We start from the raw sequence: 20,814 nt of genomic DNA, 5'->3' as shown, positions 1-20,814 counted from the left end.
GTTGACACCTTGGGAGAGGGGATTTGTTTATTTTGATTTTGACTTGGAACGGATGCAAATCTTTTCTCTATTCTGTTTGTCCTACCTCGCGTGGAAATAATAAAAAAAAAAAAAAAAGCAAAGAGTACAAAACACATTGGCAAATGAAATACTCCGTACCTACTACCCGGTAATGAGTGGATGGGTACAGGGCTTGCAGGGTGGTAAGATGGGATGGATGGATGGCTGAGGTGCCAGCAATCAAAATGGATGTCATCTCAACTATGGTTTGATCTTTAGTGGGAAAGTGTTACCGCCCCCACCCGTCCGTCCCCCATCCCCCAGAGTGTCACCCGATTTTACCGCCTCTCAGTCTTGGTTGCCGAAAAAAGAAATGAAACGAACGGAAAAGAACAAGAGGTTTAGTCAAGACCCTGAAAAGCCAAGGAAAACAATGGTATTCTTCATCGCGCATGGACAACCTGGAACTACTGAGACCGTCTTGACAACAGTATCGATCAGAGACATAACGCCCATACTTTGGAGAGACTAGACTAGCGATGAAGGTGAGCTGGCTCCATTCGGTACGAGTTGGGCAGTGGGGTCTACTTCCACCGGAATGGTTTCCTGTCATTTATGCCCCAGGACGCTAGCTAGGAGAAAAGCAAAAGTGACGAACCCCCGACTCGGTTGGGAACGCGAAGTCAGTGCTTTGTTCCGCACTTGTATCAACATGAAAACAGAAATCGACAATAACCCCTATAGCAAATATTACATATTGCCGGTGGTAGACAGCCTAATATTTGTTCGTTCAGGGTATGAGGAGTTGAAACTGAACTGGCCATAACCATCCGTTTGGTCGACCATTTTTGTGATAAGAGTTCGGCCTAGTCGCATCCTCTGGTAACAAGATAAGCCGAACAGTTTGCAACAAGATTTATAAGCGTCGTCATCTGTGGGCTAGCAACTCAACTTAATCCGTTTTGGTGATAAAAATATTATATCTCTTTCACGTTGCAGAGTCGAGTATTCATACTCTAACCGCAGTGGAAAGTTAACTTACTCGAGCTGTAGCAATTTGATGTGTTCTTTGAGTTCTTTCAAACCCTCTTCGTTACCCTACTAACTCATGCATTTATGGTTGCCGCTGCCGATACCGAAAGTTGCGCAAAGCCCAAAGCAGCTTGCGTTGCAAGATGCAGTCGCATCGGTAAAACGCCAGTAAGCGGAGAGAGACAGAAGAAAAAAAAAACTTCCTCTCCTTGGTGCATTGAGATAATTTCATCAACTCGAACTTGAATAGTCAGACAACACCTGCACAGCGGAACCAGGAGGCAAAGAACGCATTACATGCAGTTGTTAACCTGGACAAGGTCCAAGGATCGGGATGTCTTGGCTGTTGCCAGCACTGTGATGTGAATGCAAATGCAAAAAGCAGCAGGCAAACAAAAAGATCACAACCGATTGTAAGGATACGATCCATCCAAGCCACCCTCTGTCTGTGACCGGTGCAACACAGAAAAGTAAATCGGGCGGTCTGGGTTCATCACGCTGTCGAATCGAATGGATGGCCAACTCATCGCCCGTTTGGCTGGAACAGTGCTCCCGCGTCTGTTGCCATGGTAACCCATGGTGTAGCGATGTGGCGTGACGTAAAGGTGCAGCGGGGGCCGAGACTTGGCCACGGGTTTTGGATTGAACAAAAGGCATTTTTGGATCATTAATCCTGCTAGTCAAGTGTGATTCTACTTGTGATTCAACCATCATCACATTCGCAATTTGATCAGCGCAATCGTAATTAAGGGAAGGGGTTGCTCTCAGCTATCAAAGGATTTTGGTGACGTCGAAGCAGTCAACGAAAGCAACATTTCTTATGACTCCCAGATGAACAAAGTAACGATAAAGCATCCCCCCGATTTCAATCTGCTGCAAAACATAGAATCATCGGCGGTATATCATTGGACGTGGGAATATCTTGTCAGATTTCTTTTCGTGATATTTCCCATCATGTAGGATCCAAAAAAAAAAAAAAAAAAAAACCACAGGGCCCCTCAAACTCTACTCTCTACTCCAGGGTAGGAGACACTCAGGCATGGTATACTGGTCGGTGCCAATAGTAGTACCTTGATGGACCGACGTCGATTTATAGGGGGCAACCAACACTCAATGTTGTCTGTTCTAGGCACTCTTTCTCTAAAGTTAACACATAGAAAATATGTTCTCATCATGACGAAATATTTGCTCCCGAATCCAACCGTGTATATAATGTCGCAGCCGTGAAATGACTGTGGCCCATACTACGCTCTCGTTCTCCCGGTAAGCATCAGCAGCGAAGCCTCTGCAAACCACAAGATGCCCAGCAGGGACATTCTGAAAACCCGCACCACCACGACAACCACCTCCAACAGCCCCAGCCAGCCCCTAAACACAAGCCCCAGCCCCAGCCCCAGTCATGAGCCCAGCTTCCTCGTCCGGTCCTTGGCGACCTTTATCTTGCCGCTGACGCGGTCGACGTCCTCGTTCATCCGGTCCAGCATCTCCGTCTGCTGCTTGACCTCCTCCTCTATCGCGAGCCCCATCTCCTTTTGCCGGCGAATGATGCGCGTCAGCACCTCGAGGTCCTCGTCCTGCTCCTCCCTCGTCTGCCTCTGCAGCTGCAGCACGCCGGCATTGTCCAGCTCGCGCGTCCGTTCCGTCTCCTGCAGCGGCGCCCCGAGCACCCTGCCGCCCTGCCTGGGCTTGCCCTTGCCCACCAGCGCCGCCCGGTCCGCCGCGCTGGCCGCTCCGCCCGTGCCTCCCGACGTCGGCGCCCCGCCCGACAGCGTGGCCGAGAGCTGCGTGAGCAGCCTGTGGTCCTCGCGCGCCTCCTTGACCATGTCCTCGCGCCTCCGCACCTCGCCCTTGCCCAGCGCGCCCTCCTTCTTCAGCCTGCCCAGGTCGTCCTCCAGGGCGCTCAGCATCCTGCCGGCCTGCGTGAGCGCCATCTTCGCCGCGGCGCCCGCCTCCACCGCCCGGCTGCTGCTCAGGCCCGCCACGCCGCCGGACCCAGCCTCCGCGGCGGCCGCATCCCGGCGGGCCAGGCAGGAGCGCGCGTCCCGCAGCGTGTCGTTCATGCGTCTGTGCCGCTCGATCCACTCGGCCGCGTCGACGACCCCGCCGCCCGCGGCTGCGGCCGTCGTGGTGATGGCGCCGTGTACGCTGTTCGCCGAGGGCGCCGTGCTGCCGGCGGGGAGGTTGAGAAAGGCACGCCAGGCGGGCGTGTCGCGCCACCGCCTGTCCGGGCTGCTGGCCACCGTCTGCAGGTACTCCTCCAACTGGACCCTCCTCTTCTCGGTCAGCTCGATGCTGTTGACCGTGGAGCGGAACCAGCTCTTGCTGGGCAGCGGTGCGGGCGGCGGCGCGCCGACCTGCGAGACGAGGGCGGTGTGGAGCTGCTCAAACTCAGAGTAGCGCTTCTGTACGACAAAGGACCGCAGCGGAAGCCGGAGCGTGATGTTGTAGGACGTGTAGGGCTTGCCGCCGCCGCTCGGGTGGGAGATTGTGGTGCTGGGGATCGAGATCTCGACTGGCGGTGGCATTGTGGTTATCGTGGTTGTGGTTTCGGGGTGTGTGATCTGCTGTGTTATTTCTGATGAGAATGAATGACAATCGTGATGGTTGAGAATTTTGCAGTTGTGAATCTGTCTCTTTTTGAGAGGGTGAATTAACCTTTTGAAATACGGCGGCTGCGTCGGTCTTTTTTTCGTCCGGTGACGTCTCAGATCAGGGAGTCGGAGTCGGGCGTCACGCGAGCTTGCTCGGCGCACTGGGTTGAGTGGTTTGATTGTTGCGGGTATTGAGTATAAAATATAATGAGGAGAAGAAAAAAAAAAAAAAAGAAGAAGAAGCGACAAAAATAAGAAAAGATACGCTTGCCGGAACACGATGGAAACTGCTTAGTCGACAAAAACGGGTATGAGGCGTAGAATGAAGTAGATGAACGGAGAGTGGAATGATTCTGGAAGCCTAATTAAGGTACGGCGAGGTTAACTAAGCGAGCCTGAGCGGAGTTATGCAGGGCGAATGCACAGCTGCGTCATGCACCGACGCACCCAGCCGCGGGTAGCGGAGTGGCGGGTCGACGATTAAGCGCTGCCGTAACGCGTGCTGCCGCCAACAAATGGCTGGGCTTGTTGTCTTGTCTGATCAGTCCGAAGGACCCCGGTTGAGCATCCATGCATGCTTCGACCAACGCAAGAAAATATAATCTGTAAACAATCCAGATAATTCTGCCATTGGAGTAGAAAAAGACTCTATCATAATTTCATGTGTAATAGTTCATCAAAAAAAATTCAACATTCTCTGAATACACCCCACCCGGTCAAAATGGTATTAGAAGCGCGAATTCGACGCCAAAATCCCGGTGCTATCCATGTCTGTGTATCCGATTGCACTTCGTGCTCGGGTGTCACGGTATATCGGTGATGGTCAAGACCCTCATACTGGTGCATCCCCGCTACCAAATGAGCAAGCCGTCGTAGCGAACAGGCCAAGCAGTTGAGCCCGATCCCTCGGCAGCTAGCAATGTCAATCCAATGCATTTTTTTTTAACAGCCTCAGAACGTCTCCTGGTCGTCAACTTCGCCCTCTGCCGGGATTTCAAAGCCCTCCTCCGTGCTGTACAGAATGGCCTGGATCTGCTTGACGAGCCCGTCCTCCTGCTTCTCGATCTCGGGGTCCTCCTCGACCGCGTTCTGAACCAGCAGCTCAATGTCCCTCAGCTTGCTGAAGTAAAAGTCGCGTTCGCGCTCCAGCCCGACCACGGTCTCCTTGAGTGTCGCGTTCTCCTGGGCCAGCGCAGGGTTGGCCTTGGAGACGCCCAGTCCGGCCCGGGCACCGCCCGTCGTCGGCGTCGTGCCGCCCGCTCTCCTGGCCGCGCCCCCTGCCGTCGGAGCGCGAGCAGCAGCAGCACCGCCACCGCCGCCCGCCGCGCCGAGGGGAGCGCCCTTCCGCCTCGCGACGGCGTCGTACTCGCCGCCCGGGTAGTACTGGTCCCAGAAGCGCTTGACCCACTGCAGGAACTCGAGGTTGTCCTGCATCTTGCACTTGACGAGGCCTGCGACGGGGATGGGTTTGTCGACTTGGTGCTTGGCAAACGTGTCTGGGTGAGAGTTTGTGAGGTCAGTATATGCAACCGGGGTGGCAAGAGGGGAGGTCTCGAGTGGCTGGAGAACAAGTCTTGTCCATCCATGACGGATATAGCAGTTGGGCGCCTTACTTTGCAAGACTTTGAAATTCTGTATGTATGCATATTCGCTGTTGACGTTGAATTTGACGCGCGACATGGGGACATCGAGGAAAATGCTGTCAAAGACCTGGCAAAGAGCGGCACTAGAGGCAGACAAAGACAACGGTCAGCGGCAATCTGCCCAAAATCCGGCATTCGTCGCGTCTCGTTGCCGGAATACTGGTTTCTTTGAAGGCATCGCTCAAAGTATTGCCAATAGTGGGGGAGGGGCATCGGCGGCTCGGATGGCGTCGACGTTGTCTTACCCAGTTCCGCACTGCTCAACCTTGGTAATGTTGAGCTGCAATAGGCTGTTCAGCCATTGCACGAGTTCCTGTCTGCGTTGTAGGGCGGGTACATTGTCAGTCAAGGTGCATTGCGTTGGCGTGCGTCGTGATGTGTTTTGTGCGTGTGTATTTTTTTTTTTCTTTTTTTTTCTCGGGGAGGTGGCGTTGTTGTTGTTGCCTACCGCGACTCGCCCATTTTGACGGCAGCTCGTAAGCCCGGATTGCAAAGCGAATGAATCCTCGTTGCGCGATGAAATGGGAATCAAGGATGGAAGCGCTGTTATGCGAAGTCCACGTTGGAGGACACGAATGCAAGCAAAGAAATCGGTGCTGCAGAAGTAGAGCAGAATCGTGGGGTGGAAGAAATTAGAGTCGATCGTTCGTCATGTCCCAAGGCCATCAAATTGAATCGGGGGACACCCATGCAAATCGCAAGCGACCATCCAAATATTTCCACTGGCAGCTTTGACGGCCCCGCCATCACCCAATCAACGTGTGTGGGGCATTCAACGGTGGTTTTGATTACGTGACCGATGAGGCTGGCTGAACCCCGCTGCCATTGGCCCGATGGGACTAGCCACCTCCAGCTAAACACGGTCAAGACCAGCTGTAACAGACCAGACAAGACGAACTGACAGACAATCCCGTCCTTAATCAAACGTCAGTCATGACAGATAGCTTGATGGCTCCTTGACGCCGAGCTATTGAAACCAGCAGCGACCGGATTCTTTGTCCGAGGGTCTCTAGCTTGAGGACAACAGCTGGCCATGTTCAACGGAAGAAAGGAAAAGAAAAAGAAGTACAATTTTACATGCCCGAGGTACTAACAAACAGGGTTAGTTCAATAGGCAGCAGGCGGCAAATGTTTGAGGTTAGCAGATGTCAAAAAGTCAAACTTGGGTGCCTGAATATTTCGGTAATTCGTAAGCCCCAAGCGACAATTGCAACATGTATCTTCTTCTCAATCTGCCTGCCGTCGAGTACCGGTGTCTAGCGTTCGAAGAAGCCAAAAAGAATTCTCCAAATAAGTACCAGGGACGCGTGATCTGCCCGGACTCGTGGTTGGATGCTCAGCAAATAAAGTCAAGGCAACGCGTTACGGCCCAAAGGCAGGATATATAATGATAACTTTGTCTACTCTTCTGTCAAGTTTGCTGTAGACCCTAAGCACGAGCTGGCATCTGTCTGGAACCCCCGGCTCCTGAGTCTCTTTTTGCTTGCCAATGCCGCTCTTCAAACCAAGGCCAAACTATGACCCCATTAACCCAAATGACATCCACCATGGGATTCTCCAACTTCATCCTGCTCGCCGCTCTTGTCAGTCTTTGCCTCGGTCGCCATGGCCCACTTGTCCATCTACAAGGTTCATGCAGGGGAAATTTTCGTTAACGACGGGAGACGGACCTTGCGTTCACTGACACCAACGGCTATGCTGTCCGGGCTTGGAGGCTCCATGGCCTGTGGTACGTTACATGAGTGATTAGGCAAGTGGAATGCCTATATAGCAGGACCTGTCGGCTGGGTGGTCAGGCAGCTTTCACCCATGTGTTCGTGTCGTTTTGGTAGCCTGAGATGACGGGTGTCGTTCTTTTATGCAGGATTATGGTGATAAACACACAAATCTGAGCGAATGATACCACGTTTCCCCAGACTTGGAGTTTTTGCCTCACTAGTTCCCAGTCGTGTCGTCGTATATAGCCCAAAAGGCTTCCATATTGCTTCTTATGCTCTTTTCCAATCACTTATCGTTCCCCAAGCCTGCCTGGGGAGCCTTTTGATAGCATCGCCACAGGTTTTCTTTGTTGGTAGACTTTGAGTAGGGCAGCCCAGGATTTAGTACTGGACTGTACGGTTCTCTGAGTTTGAGTTCCCGCGCAGGCCCGGCAGGCGCACCGGCCCGTTTCGGTGATGCAGTCTGGCACATGTCCTGAGCCGCAACCTCCTGCTTCGTTAACAGACCGAGAATGTAGCCCCGTTTGTCCTGAAAGCTGAAGCTCTTTGGCTATGTATGTGATAGGCATTCAGGCCGAGGCGCTATGTGTGTACGACGGAATTCCCGGTGTGGTCCGTGGATGACTATCAACCCATGTCAGCCCAAGCAGACATGCTAGCACATGCCTCTACAGCTTGATGAAAGAACGTAGCAGGTCGGATCCTTCAGGTCTTGCATTTACGAACAGAACATAAGTTTTGCAGCGACGCCAGGCCGAGCTTCAGTGGAAAGGTCTCGGGACGACCTAGCGTCACTGCGGCAGTCATGGTCTTCATCATGGACCTCGCTCATCTGACAACGAAGACCATAACGTTTCCTGATCCGTCGTCTCTAGTGACGCAGACGATGCTGGACTCCAGACCTGGCTTGGGTAGAGCAAAGATTTTGGATATTATCGCAGAATAGCCACCTAGGCGTTGTGAAGAATTCATGGACTGATACCCAGGAAGTTCTGGATGGCTATGGTCACCGCCTACGGTAGCCACAATACCTGAGATTTTACCGGGAATCCACAGCGTTCTGAACAATAGGATTTTCCACAATTTGGCCGCCAATCACCGGCATTAGGCATTAGATTCTGTCTCATGTACTGTGCAAGCTCAAGGTGTCTAGCTGTGGATAACATGCAAGAGCCAAATGAAGAACGTTTTGCCGTGTCTAATAGACGAGGTTTAAGTTTTTTTTTTTTTTTTTTTTTTTTTTTTTTTTTTTCACAAGGACCAATAAGTGCGTGGTAAATCCATAAAAACAAATATGGTTACCATGCACACGGTGGTCGCTCAAGATGGGAAAAGTCATCTTGGCTTCTCGCTGGCTTTGCATGTTTGCTTTCCTGCGAGGTAAACTGATGATACTGAATGAGAAGAGAAAAAAAAGAAAAATAAAACCTTAAAATTGGTTGAATCGATCGAATAAAATGCCGGTGCTAATCCACGAGGAGCAGCTTCCAAGTCCCAGTATGTTATTCTTGCGCGACAGTTCTGCTTCGTCCTGTACCAGTTGTTGTCAGGGCCGTGGAGTACGTCTTTTTGCCGTAGTATGTGTCTGGTCTTGAACCCTGCCCAGTACCTGGTCTTTATTCTGACTAGCGACCAGACACCCCAGTGTGATATCTCTTGGTCAGGCGGTAAAGAGTCTGGAAAATAATATATTGACGTCCATGCACCAAATGCCCATGCATTTGGACTTAGTTTAAGGCTCGACCCGTGGGATAAACTTATTTTTTAACCCAACTTTTGTGCGAATGGTGTAATGTCACCTCGATCGAAGTCGGGCTACCTAACATGCAACACTAGTCATGTACCATCATATGTGCTTGTTCTTCTCAACCCCAAAGCTGCCGCCTCAACACTCAAAACCGTCACATCCCCAAAGGTCTTTGCGATGGCGACAGTCTGATCGATAAAAAAAAAATTGTTGAAGAGGCGGATAACTATTTGAAGAATACAGGCAAGAATACTAAGCTGGATGTACTTTCAGATACAAGAAAATATATCTGGGGCTGAGTCAGGGCACAAATGGCCATTTGGACATAAAGTGGGCTCTTTTGCACAGCCTCGTTAAGCGGTATTGCAGTTAAAATGAACTATGCAACTCTGGTCATTCAGTGGATAATATAAGAGGCTCTTTACCCTCTAAGCTGGTGGGGTGTCACGAATAATGAGATTTGCTTGCATTAGTGGGAGAAAGAGAATGATAATGAAGCAGATGAAGAGAGCAAGACTTTACTAGTGCTTAAATTTCCAAATTGTTTCATTTTGATAGGGAATAACCCTGTTGCGTGATAACAGAAGGCTGTTCAATTTCCCAAAGGATAAAATTGTACAGGATGTAAATCATTACTTTTGGGGGCTATTTAATTAAAAGTTTAAATTGGCTGTTATGGCAGTTTATGTGATCATCCTGTAGACGTACCTTAGAAACTACGAGATCGTCGATGAAATAACCTTATCGAGATTAAGAGAGTAGGGCAGAAGTGATATCAAGTTATTTCCTGAATTATATATCTCGACTCATAGAGCTCCAGCGAGCCCAAAGCTCAGATTACTTGGGGGCTGTGTGTAGTTCCACAACCGTAGCGGTTAAAGCCGATATATAAAACAGAAAAAGAGCTTCAACAAATCATTAGCCAGGAAACCAGATAGTTGGATATTTGAGTAGTTTGACGCTGCGCATAACGCTTTAGCTATTCAGATCTAGTTAACTGAGCAAGTAGGCCCCCGCTTGTGATGAGGACAACGGAGGACTTGTGCTGGACTTCGTGGACAAGGCTCTCCGGCTGTAAAGAAGCAGACTAAGGAGGACTTGTAGAATCTTTGATGATATTGTCGCGTGGATGGAGTGAGGCACAAAGTGGGAATTAGTCTGTTGAGGTTGCCTTGGTCAAGTTTGCTGTTTCGTGGTTGGTGTAATCAAAACAAAGACAGCCAGATCATGCTCCTGACACCCCCGAGATTTGCTTGAGTGTGGCATTAAGATTTAGAGTTGCCACTAGACTACCAAATTAGTGTCGTGGAACTACTTGCGGACTAGTTCCTTGTCGAGTTAATGCGTTTCATTTTCTTTGCTCAAAAACTGACTATAACTTATAAGGACTACTGTAGTGGGCAATACTGTTCTATATGCGCATTAACAATTAAAGTGGTCTATTACAACCGCGTTTACTACGTAAACACAGGGCAGGAATAAGCAAGGAACCGCAAAGGCATCCATGATTAAGTGGCCAAGTTGGAGACTTTTGGGCATAACCCAGTTTGTTCAGCAATAATCACCATTCTAATGGCTTGACTTCCAAGATATGCAATCTGGAGGAGTTCCAACTTGTCATGCAGTTAATTCGCATGCGAAACTCCGAGAGCTAGTCTCAGACGGGCGATAGACACAAGGGCCGAGGAAGGGAGCAGACATGAAAACCGAAACACTTATTACAACCTAGCACTTAATTTGGCATTAATCAAGCCGTTGATGGGCCACGAGGTTTTTAAAGCGGTTTAAAAAAAACTAACCAGGTCTTTTTTCCTTCCCCAATGATCGACATGTTATTGCATATTGCACCACTGACTCGCTGGAATGAGGCTAGTTTAGTCCACTGAGTGGATATCTATTTTTATTCTTGTCTACATTCTCTGATGCATCCATCTTGCTCTATATAATATAAACTCTATAAGTGCACCTGGTGATTGACTTTTCTTGCAGCCTCGAATAACCATATTCAGCAACATTCCTTAACCGTCTTCTTGCTCCGCATTGCTAAAACGAAATAAACCCTGTCACTCCTTCAAGAAAAAAAAAAAAAAAGAAAAAAAAAAAAAAACATATTCTGTCACGTCACAGTCATCCCACATCGACCATTTCAAAATGAGAATCGGAACCATTTTCGCCGCTGTCACCACCGTGGTCGGCCTTGCCTCTGCCGCAGTACTGCAGTCCCAGGGCCGCACCTCTGAGGATGGCCATGACAAGGTCATGGAGCGCCGGAGTAAGTTTTCCAGCTTCCTCGAGCCCCCTCCAAGGCTGAATGAAGACTGACTGGGCCAAAACCTTCCAGGTTATGGACATTATCACTCACAGAGCAGTGATTCTAGTTACTGGGACTCGCCAGTCACACATAGGGAGCACAGACCGGCCCCCAGTCCACCGCAGCGGTGCAAGGTTGAGTTTGGCAGAGCCAATAAACCTATCGGGCAGGCAATAGAATACTGGGACAGGGATTTTATCATCCAAGGGTATACGTTTCATTGCTATGCGGATTGTACCCTTAAAGGAGACTACAACTTTCCTCGCAACCAGGGGTATTGGGTAACGAGCATGAGGGTTTAAGCTTGATCCAGCCTATAGTACGCTTCTGATATCTTTTTATCATCTTTTTCTTCATTGTTTGTTCTCTTTTTCGCAAATCTTCTGGGGAAAAGTCTTGGGTAGCGGGTTTGGTTTCATTGGCATTTTGTTTTGCATTTGAGCAGTGGATATCTAAACCAGCAAGGGCCTAACAGGGATTGTCAACTATATAGAAGCAGCAGTGTGACATAAAGACGCTTTCTTTGCAGAGTCTCGTATACCTGTGTTACTTCTTCTACTCCTTGGAGACCTTTTCTTTCTTATTTTTTTATTTTCTTTTTTAGTGCCGAGACATGACATTCATGCATAACTAGAACACAAAGCAAGCCTCTTAGCCTACAAAGGATGCTGGCCAGTATGCATCATCAACTTGTTCGAGGCTGTACATTTCATGTCTTTGGGGCAGCATACCTACTGGCCAGCCTTGATAACTCCTCCGACAACGGCCTCGGGCTCAGGGCCCCCTTTGACGCTTCAAACGGTGTGCAGAAAGCAGGACTAACGTGGTGATGCTCGCCAAAACCATCGAGTTCAGGATAGAGTACCATATATACTCCGACACTATTGGTATCGTGACGGCTGAAAATTCGTCGTCTTTTGATCGTGGCATAGGATGCATAAATATATCGCTCAATCAATTCTCGAATCTGAGATGGAAATGGCGAGAATGGTCTGGGGAATGGGCGGGAGTGTTATTTTCCGGACGTGCTCCCCGTTGGAGATCGCCACTGAGGGATCGGAGCGCGTCATTAAGGAGAACTTGCAGCAGAAGCAGAGATGGGCAGGTAGAGGATGGCCATAAAGGCAACTGGCCAAAGTCGTCAAGCTCAATCGGTATATCCTCGAACCGCTGGCGGAAGCATGTATTCACCACCCGCTCTCTCAAGCGAGCATCGCCACCCACCGCAGCCGGAAAGCAATTCTCCAAGGGTCAGGCCAGGTATCGTTTGACAGTCAAGATTTCCTTGAGAAGTTCCCCGACCTTGTTCACCTACTTCTCGTCAAGGTGGGCAAAGAGACCGCGGGCCAACCTCGTGGAGTCACAGTGAGTCGAGCGCATGGCAAACCGTTGCCAGCCGCCCGGGACAGGATACTGAGCCAAGGTCGTGTCCATGGTCGCCAGTAGCTTTCCGTCCGCATCGGAGGGGTCGGGCCAGGTGAAACAGGTAGCATGGACAGCGAATGACTTGGCGTTGACTACTGCACTACATCAAGTTGGCCCAACTTGCGGGCTTGCTGTGGTGCACACTCGGGCGGCAGAGGTGCATCGAGGTGTAGGGGATGGACATGAGCACAGCCAGTAGAGGGCCGCAAACCGTCTTCGAGCATTGATTGCAACCCAGGACCAAGAATAGATGCCCAACACAACGGCAGGGTTGGCCCCACCCACTTCTGGAAGCGAGACTGCCTGTCCAGCCTGTATGTGTGCGTTTCAACGTGGTTGTCAGTATGACCTACATGGTTTCCTTTACCAGCCACGATCATTTCCTCATCAGTTCTGCTCGTAGATTATCATATTCCTCAAGCCATCTGGAATGCAGTCAGGTCCAAATTGGATTCCTATAATGATGTAAACTTGCTAGCACGCGATCTCTAGACGGTAATTTGCTTGCACATGGTGCCATAGTACGTACTGTAAATAAGTGATGGACTCGGAAGGGTGGCTTATGGCCTGATCCAGTGGCAATTGTGATGCGGGTATTCCGTAAGGCGCCAACCCGGATTCAACCAAGAACGTGACCAGAAACTTCGCCATCATCCTTAGAAACAACATGGAAAAGCCAGCAAGGACTACAGAATGTTTAGATGCAGTTATGTTCTGTTGGATGCTAATCGAGCATATTTGAAGGTTGAAATAAGCTTTGGTACTACGTGGTTAGTTTTGGTGCTACCGTAGCAAGATGAAGCGCATCAATCGTCGCGGCGTCAGGGTCTGTCTGACAAACAAGTTTGTTTGACAAGCTGGGCGTTGGCGAGTTGGCGCAGAACCTTCTGTGGGCTTGATTGAATATCGCACTCAAACATGAAAACATTTGGAGGATTCGCTAGTAAAAAAAGGGAAATAAAACAGAAAATAAAAAAAGTGGTTCTGCAACTTTGTATTTGCCAAGCGCGTATTTATTGCAGGTAAGACTCGGATGACGATTGACCCCGAGTGGTTTACCCAAGGGGGCTGTGGATGTTGAATAATATCCTTACGGCGGAATAATCACACTGCAATAACCCAGCAGGCCCAATGAAAATTGAATAAAAAATTGTTGTTAATCCTAGACCTCAATTTCTACATGCGCCAACCCAAACGTGCATTTGTCCTGTCAACGGCAAGGCTAGTAAGAGAGGCCGGCGCCTGCATCCGATGAGGGATCACACGACGTTGTGCTCAGGGGGCGCATCCGAGGCCTCCCCAGACTGTCGGGTTCCTGTCGGCGCTTACTTTTTGCATGAGACAATGAGGAGAGTTGACAGACGGGCTTAGTACCGTGGAAATCGATTTGGAAAGTTCCCCTTGTTAATGAATCGTGTCGGTATTTGTTGCAATTTTGAGCTGAGGCGCGGGTTGTTCCTTTGGATGGTTACAGCTGCTGAAAGGGTTGGATCGGTGTGCCTGCGGGTGCAACAGGGGCTGATCAAAAGGTGTGCGTGATACTGCAGTACGAGCTATGGCGGCTTGCGCAACTCATCACCGGTGGCAACGCTTTATAATCCTATATACTGTAGCTCACATTGCCACGGCGATCGAACCGGCTGCGGACTTGACAACAAGCTCTTTTCTTCAAGGGGAGGTAGTCATACGTTGTTATGTTCCGCTCTTGTGCCCAACACCAGTTGGGCTCCCGCCTCGTCATCGTTGATCGGCAGTCAAAGCCAGGGAGGCAGGCTCTCCACTGACTGAGTTGCATTGTCGCCAATGCTCTCTGGACTCTTTGTGCTGTTTTCCTTGTTGTCCAACTGCCGATGGGGATTTCCTCTGGGCCGCCTAAAATCCACAAGAACCCCAGTCAAAACAACATCCTCCCCAGACTACAACAGTAAGCGCTGAAGCCGCGTCAAAATGGCAACTCCAAACCCCACTGCATTCCTTGGTTGGTCCACGCTTTTCCCAAATGTGGACCGACAGTCAGCCAGCCGGCCGGCCAGCGGCGTCGTATCAGCAGGACGGGCTGTGCAGTGCTGGGCTCGACGCGGGTGCGCGCCCCCCCACCACCCGAGGCGTTCACGTTGGCGCCTGGATTGTGCATGAAAAATAAAGTTTGTTTTGTAAGCATGACCAAGTTCGCTAGAAGGCGCCGACTTTGCTGAGGCCTCAAAACGGGAGCAGGCGCGCGCCTGGGCAATTCGGATTGCATGGGTGATATCGGCGAACCTTGGCCAATCTCAGGCGGCGGTTATCTGGCATTCGGATCCTCCACCAAAAACCCCGCAGGGTCATTTGCAGTAGCGAGCATAGACCCTCTTCCCCGCGTGGGAATTGGGATATATGAAACCTGAATCTCATTTCTGGCCGGCTCTTGTATGCCCCGTTCAAATATGTTCAAACTTATTTTTGTGAGCCTTCATACCTCGGCGGCTAGTCTACGCATGTCGTATACATTAATTATTTCAACCTTTTTGTCGTAACAGAAGCGGGTGCGGATATTGTCCAAGGCCCGCATTGGGGCATCGCCGATGATTGGTGATACAGATTGACAGATGTTGGTCGCTTGACCTGATTTGTACGCGCTTTCCACCCCCGAAACCTGACCAGGGGGTTGAGTGCAACATTGATGCTTCCAATCTTGCAATGACAGGCGATTGCTATATGGCCAAAAAGTAAGATCATATTGCTGCGTTATAACAGCGTCATCAGCTGGCGTCTAACACTACAGTAGCAGTAGTCTAGATTAGATGTCACTGGCTACCGAGCGGTATTGAGCGGGCATTTGATATGAACACAGCTACTATAATTGAGTGATAATCTCCACATGGGGGCCGGCGGAATATGCAGGAATAGCGGGTTGCCTCCTCAGTGGCTTGGCTGTAAGCGCCGAGCAGACTTTTTACACCAGTGGATGCAACCTACATGATCTTGATTGGTTAACATCACTCCATGTGTACGAGGCGTACGGCACGGGATAGAGGAAGCGAGAGCCTACATGTAGCATAAAAATACCAAAGGTGTGGTTGCACCGCACATTTTGATCTCGTCCTTCACTCGCAAACTCACTTACCTTACCTGCCCGCCCGTGGTACGCCGTCGCACCTCCTCGTACGTTACACCCCCTTCCAACTCTTCATCACCGCCCATTGATCTTAAGCTCACTAAAGCCCATTCCACACAGAAATATATAGCGGATAAGCAAATTGACCTCCTTCCACCGTTAATCTCTACGAAAAGACAACAAAACCCCCATAATGGATTCTTCAGACGAAGATGACTTTCGACCACGCAACATTGCCGAGTTGAATAGAATGGGTTGGGCTAGGGTGACTTTTATAGACACCGACAGCCGAGTCGTAAGGCAGATGCTGAAGCTACTTTTCAACGATTTTTACATCAAGGTGAGTGAGATGCAGCGACTTGCGAAAACAAAAAAAAAAAAAAAAACAAACAAACAAAAAAAAAATCTCTTGGCTACTGGAAATCATCAAAAAAAAAAAACTTGACTGACACAACATCTTTTGACAGCGCATCTCCATCGCACATCCCCCAGCCGACAACATCTACACGCCGTTGCCAATGACGCCCGAGCAGCTCGAATGGTTAGAAAACTGGAAAGCATGGGAGATCTCTCCCAGTGAGCCGCCACCATGGCCGGAGACAAAGCTTGAAGAGTTCAGCGACTACGGCGGGCGCAGGCAAGCTTCGCATTGTGGAAAGAGGAGCATTTTTGGGAGTCTCTTTGATTTCGTAACCAACAGGAAGTCAGCAAGCGCCAAATGATGCAGCTAGCAACATGTTGTTCCAAGTTCCAACTGTTTTGAAATGTAGATATTTAATAAAGTTTGATTTGTTTCTCGTATCTGTTTCAGATGTACGCTTCGTATCTGCTCTTTCTGCCTTTCCAAACTCTGTGTTTAGCATGTCCGAGAAGCTGGGGCTGGGGTATATTCATTTGTCATTTTTAGGCACCTGCCCGCCCTATGGTGAGGTACTTAGCAGCAGCTTCTTCGTATCATGAATCAAAGGTTTTTCCTCCCAACTCATGTAGCCATGTCAATGTGCGCCCGCATGAAGTGGTTTGATGAGGTAGTTTTTTTTTTTTTTTTTCTCTGTTTTTTGCTCTTTTCCGAGGGTGACAGTTTTCGGTATGCCGGGGCAAGAGCCCCGTTTGGTTTTCGACATCCTGCTGCAGATGATGGCCATGAGGAAGGAATCATATCGTTACATGACGCAGTTACATTGAGGCGTCATTCAAGTCGCCTGTCGACATGCAGTCTGGCGTGAAGTGAAGACTGTGATGTTTTGTCGCGCCGCAGTTACGACGAGTCTGGAACCAACATAGCTGATGCCATTATCGCAGCTGCTGTCCCGAAGGTGGTGCAGGTGCATATTTTATGCGCCCAAAAGTGTAGGGGCGGCGCCTGTTGGAGTCGTAGTGGCGTATCCGTAGCTCTCCACCCACATCAAACACTCGGCTATGGTCGGCGGTAGACCAGGATGACCTGATCGAGCCGCCTGCCGCACTATCAATTATCTTTGCTTCGTGCTCAGCCTTCTGCTATGCTACAGTATCAATTATCATTCAATGATCTCTATATGCCCGTAACTAGATACCTACCCGCCTAAATACCTACGGGTCTGCGTGGGGGGACACCGTTTCTATTCTCGGTACCATTTTCGGATTCACTAAGCGCGCAAAGAGCATTGCTATACAGACCAACATGCATATCTGGTATTCACAGCCGTCAATGAAGATGCTTAAATCATCTAATGAATCCACCGTGCCCGCGGACAAGAGGATTGGCTCCTCTGCTTCATGCTCATATCAATATCCCTGGCCTTGACTAGTATTTCAAAGTTGCCTCGATATATCAAGACGATATAACATAGGTTCGAAAATGGACTGGCCTCTCGACTGGCCTCGGGACTCGAACCCCGTGTTGAATGATGAAGAGATCAAATTATTCGGATGTGTTGCTGCCCAAGGACCAGCCCTTGCTCCTTCAAGATATGTCTACCTTTCTGACGATGTAAGTCACCGCTTGATCGAGAGCACCGTTATTGCTGCACGTGTACCTTTATTTACCAGCTTAACCATGCTGCAAGTCGACAAGATCGATCCGTTCCAGGGAGCTTAGTTCCGATCGCGACTGGGATCAAATACAAGTATGTCCCCGACACTACATCCTTGAACAAAGATTGAATCTACACCAATACTGAGACCTACTGCTCCTATCAAGTACCCCGATGTTCCGTGCGGTAGCAGCCGGCATGGCTCTGGAGGGCCTCCCAAGTTCCACCTGTTGTAAGTTTCTTTGCAATTTGAAATATAGTGGCTGCTCGCCATATGGAGCTACCCTAGAGTCCTAGACTGACACTGCCCACTTTCAGGATGATCCCTCCACAAAGCACTACATCCAAAGTCGAAAAGGCAAACGTTTCAATGAGACGACTTCCGTTGAGCCTCCCGACCTGGAAGAGAATTACTCAGCGGTTCAAAGTACATCATTTCCTGAACATGGAAGTGCTACAACGGAGCAAGATGTTCATCTGGTCGAATGCCGAGCCAGTTCCCAACAACCCGAGCGAAAAGATGTGGATCAACGTTTCCATGACATCCGATAACTGTGACGACGAGAGCTACATCCCGCACAAGTTTGCCATGTCCTCCACGCACCTGGAGACGGAAAAGCTCACAAGCATTGTTCTACTGGGGCTGAAGCCATCGCAGATGACGCTGGTCGAAAGGATAGTGAGGAACGCCACCACATCCGACATGATTCACCATCCGATATTCGCCACGTACCTGGTCGCAGAGCTGATGCGCGAAAGACTTGCGCTCTTGTGCAAGAATTACATCAGGGCCGTGCAGGGAGTCCATGGAGTGCTGAGCAACATGTATGATTCCGAGAAGGACGAGCTCAAGCTCACCACGATCAACGCGAAGCAGCTGCGACAGATTTCCGATGCCCGTAAAAACTGCGACAAGGTCGAGGTCGAGATACTTGGCACGAAGCGTCATCTGGAGAAGGCCGTGAGGCAGATACTACCACGCCTTCCGGCCCAAGATGTAAACAACTCGGTTGGACAAGTATGCGCCAAAGACATCTTGACACAGAGGTACAAAGAAAAGTTTGACGACATCCTCACCAACCTCGAGGACCTAAGAACCGCCAACAGGAGCTCCGTAGACCTCATGTCACAACAAGCCGCACATGTGAGTTGGCTGAATAATGATATGGCTGATGAAGGGTTTGGAGGCTGACAGATATATCCGCCTTTTGCGATAAACTACCAGATCCAAACCTGCCTGGCACAGGAACAAGCCCAGGCTGCACGGAAGGAGGCCAAAGAGAGTGCAAGGTCGGCGGAAAACAGCTATGTGATTGCCATTATGGGCATGTGTTTTCTTCCCGCTTCGACATTTGCTGTACGTGTTGCATTCTTTCTCCTTTGTCCTTTTTTTTTTCTTTTCTTTTTTTTTTTTTTTCCGACCAAATACATCAGCAGTTCCCCACCAGCAACTTGGCTGATCGTTGCGCTAGACCATCTTTGCCATGCCCATCTTCAAATGGGACCAACACCCGCTCGACTTGCTTTGGCAGTCCAAAGCCAATGCTACCGCCATCGAGACCCCGGAATCCACGGCCGCGGGCAACGCGAATGCAACTCTTACTGCCTCGAGCTCGCCAGCCGATGTGCTGACCGGTTATGTCTGGATCTACTGCATCATCAGCATTGGCGTCACCATGTTGCTCTTCACCTACAAACGCATTCGCGAAAGCATTGGCAGCAAGCGTCTCAATGGCTCTGAGCGTCCAATGTAAGTCGTCACCATTTTTTTTTTTTTTTTTTTTTTTTTGTCTTTATTCCATGTCACCACCCATGACGGTTCCACTTGCTGACTCGGGAACTTTTGATGCAGCCTTGACTTTCTGCTGAAGCCTTTCACCATGGTCTGGAGAAGTCAGCCAGAACAGTGCGTCGTGGCCACGGAGCCTGATCGGAAAAGATGGACGGGGAATTCGCTGTCTCAAGCTGTGAACCCGATCCCCTCGCCGGCATTCTCCGTCCCGCAACAGATGTCAGGTCTCGTGAGGCATCCAACTAGCCAGTCTCTCCCGGCTACTATAGTCCACGGCCAGGAAAAAGGCCCATATTCTTTCGTGTCCGCAGTTCCAGGGCCGAGAGGGACTGCGACCATGGCACCGCCGGGGTTTGCTGCTCCTCCAAGACGGCAGACGGAGCCAGTACCGGCCAAAACTGACAAGTACCGATACGGTCGGGACTATGTTCCAACCCTGGTCACACATGTCAGCTCCTCTCTCAGCCAGGGACATGAAACATGGGCTCAGGGTGCGCAGATATCTCAGACACCGTCTGCGGTCCCGGCGGCTTCCAACACCGCCAGCCTGGTGCAACAATCCAACAACGCAGCTCAGCACCACAGTAGCCAGCGAGCCACATCCAATGCGACCTCTCATCAAGACGCTCCTCATACACACAGCCAACGCGGCAACTCAGACGCGGGACCACCACTCCCCCCTCCCCCAGCAAGACAGTCCCATCGCGGGAGGCAAGGATCCCAAACCGCACAAGCAGCTCCCACAACCACCGCGCAGCCGCCGAGAATCGTCCAGCCTCCCCAGAGGAGCCCCCGGCAAACCAACCACGCCGCGCCATCGACACAACCCGAGCTGCAGACGCCCAGCCCGGCGCCGCCCAGGAGATGCCGCACCTTTGACCAGGGACAAGCCGAACCCAAGCAGCAGCCGCCGAGCCGGGTGCACACGTTCCCGGAGCACAAGCCCACCGCCCAAGCGACCTCCGGCTCCAAAGACCAGCACGGCAGGTCCCGGATCCCCGACAACGTCACCCACAGACCCAACCGCAGTGCACCGACCGACGCGCCGCCCCGCTTCGGCCCCGAGGACCCGGACTCGCTGTGGCCTGGGCCCCCGGCGCCCGGCGGCTCCTCCAGCGGCGGGAGTAGGGATTCCTCTCGGGTCAGGGGTATCTACGACGGGGGCAGGGGCGAGTCGCGCGAGAGGCTGGTCGGGGCGGCCGGGACGCCGGGCAGGGCCGGAGGCAGCAGCAGCAGCAGCAGCGGCATGTCGGGACTGGGAGGGCGTTGAGCACACACGTCTGCTGCGGTGAGAGGGGAGGGAGAGAAGAGAGGTTTTGTGTATTTGCTAAAAAGGTAGTGTTTGACAGTCATTGTATTATGACTCATGAGATCAAGGCGCAATACTGGCGTGATAATTAATTAGGCCTGTAAGATTTAGTTGGCGATATACTGGGTTTTGGCCCA

At 50.6% G+C, this 20,814-nt stretch overlaps 7 protein-coding genes across 7 annotated transcripts; 3 read left to right on the top strand and 4 right to left on the bottom strand.

Moving 5' to 3' along the window:
* Positions 1–2,429: 2,429 nt before the first annotated feature.
* On the bottom strand, positions 2,430–3,557 carry PpBr36_07893 (uncharacterized protein; the record flags this gene model as incomplete). The annotated part of the gene is made up of 1 exon (XM_029895026.1): positions 2,430–3,557. The coding sequence occupies one exon, from the start codon at positions 3,555–3,557 to the stop codon at positions 2,430–2,432; it is 1,128 nt and encodes a 375-aa protein (XP_029748563.1).
* Positions 3,558–4,574: 1,017 nt separating this feature from the next.
* PpBr36_07892 (uncharacterized protein) lies at positions 4,575–5,728 on the bottom strand (the record flags this gene model as incomplete). Its single annotated transcript, XM_029895025.1, has 4 exons — positions 4,575–5,119; positions 5,237–5,349; positions 5,512–5,583; positions 5,715–5,728. 4 exons carry the CDS (start codon positions 5,726–5,728, stop codon positions 4,575–4,577), a joined length of 744 nt encoding a protein of 247 aa, XP_029748134.1.
* Positions 5,729–10,794: 5,066 nt separating this feature from the next.
* Positions 10,795–11,083, bottom strand: PpBr36_07891 (uncharacterized protein; the record flags this gene model as incomplete). Its single annotated transcript, XM_029895024.1, has 2 exons — positions 10,795–10,800; positions 10,868–11,083. 2 exons carry the CDS (start codon positions 11,081–11,083, stop codon positions 10,795–10,797), a joined length of 222 nt encoding a protein of 73 aa, XP_029748133.1.
* On the top strand, positions 10,883–11,344 carry PpBr36_07890 (uncharacterized protein; the record flags this gene model as incomplete). Its single annotated transcript, XM_029895023.1, has 2 exons — positions 10,883–11,003; positions 11,073–11,344. The coding sequence occupies 2 exons, from the start codon at positions 10,883–10,885 to the stop codon at positions 11,342–11,344; spliced, it is 393 nt and encodes a 130-aa protein (XP_029748132.1).
* A 472-nt stretch (positions 11,345–11,816) lies between these two features.
* On the bottom strand, positions 11,817–11,981 carry PpBr36_07889 (uncharacterized protein; the record flags this gene model as incomplete). Its single annotated transcript, XM_029895022.1, has 1 exon — positions 11,817–11,981. The coding sequence occupies one exon, from the start codon at positions 11,979–11,981 to the stop codon at positions 11,817–11,819; it is 165 nt and encodes a 54-aa protein (XP_029748730.1).
* Positions 11,982–15,754: 3,773 nt separating this feature from the next.
* PpBr36_07888 (uncharacterized protein) lies at positions 15,755–16,283 on the top strand (the record flags this gene model as incomplete). The annotated part of the gene is made up of 2 exons (XM_029895021.1): positions 15,755–15,901; positions 16,029–16,283. The coding sequence occupies 2 exons, from the start codon at positions 15,755–15,757 to the stop codon at positions 16,281–16,283; spliced, it is 402 nt and encodes a 133-aa protein (XP_029748731.1).
* A 1,118-nt stretch (positions 16,284–17,401) lies between these two features.
* PpBr36_07887 (uncharacterized protein) lies at positions 17,402–20,638 on the top strand (the record flags this gene model as incomplete). The annotated part of the gene is made up of 6 exons (XM_029895020.1): positions 17,402–17,575; positions 17,744–17,808; positions 17,927–18,720; positions 18,823–18,933; positions 19,049–19,326; positions 19,429–20,638. Exons 2-6 carry the CDS (start codon positions 17,751–17,753, stop codon positions 20,636–20,638), a joined length of 2,451 nt encoding a protein of 816 aa, XP_029748732.1. The 5' UTR covers positions 17,402–17,575; positions 17,744–17,750.
* Between the last annotated feature and the right edge of the window lie 176 nt (positions 20,639–20,814).

This window comes from Pyricularia pennisetigena, chromosome 1 (assembly GCF_004337985.1).
Source record: "Pyricularia pennisetigena strain Br36 chromosome 1, whole genome shotgun sequence".
Taxonomy (NCBI): Eukaryota; Fungi; Ascomycota; class Sordariomycetes; order Magnaporthales; family Pyriculariaceae; genus Pyricularia; species Pyricularia pennisetigena.
The sequence above is the reverse complement of the archived record's forward strand: the minus strand, read 5'-3'. Positions and strand labels throughout refer to the sequence as shown.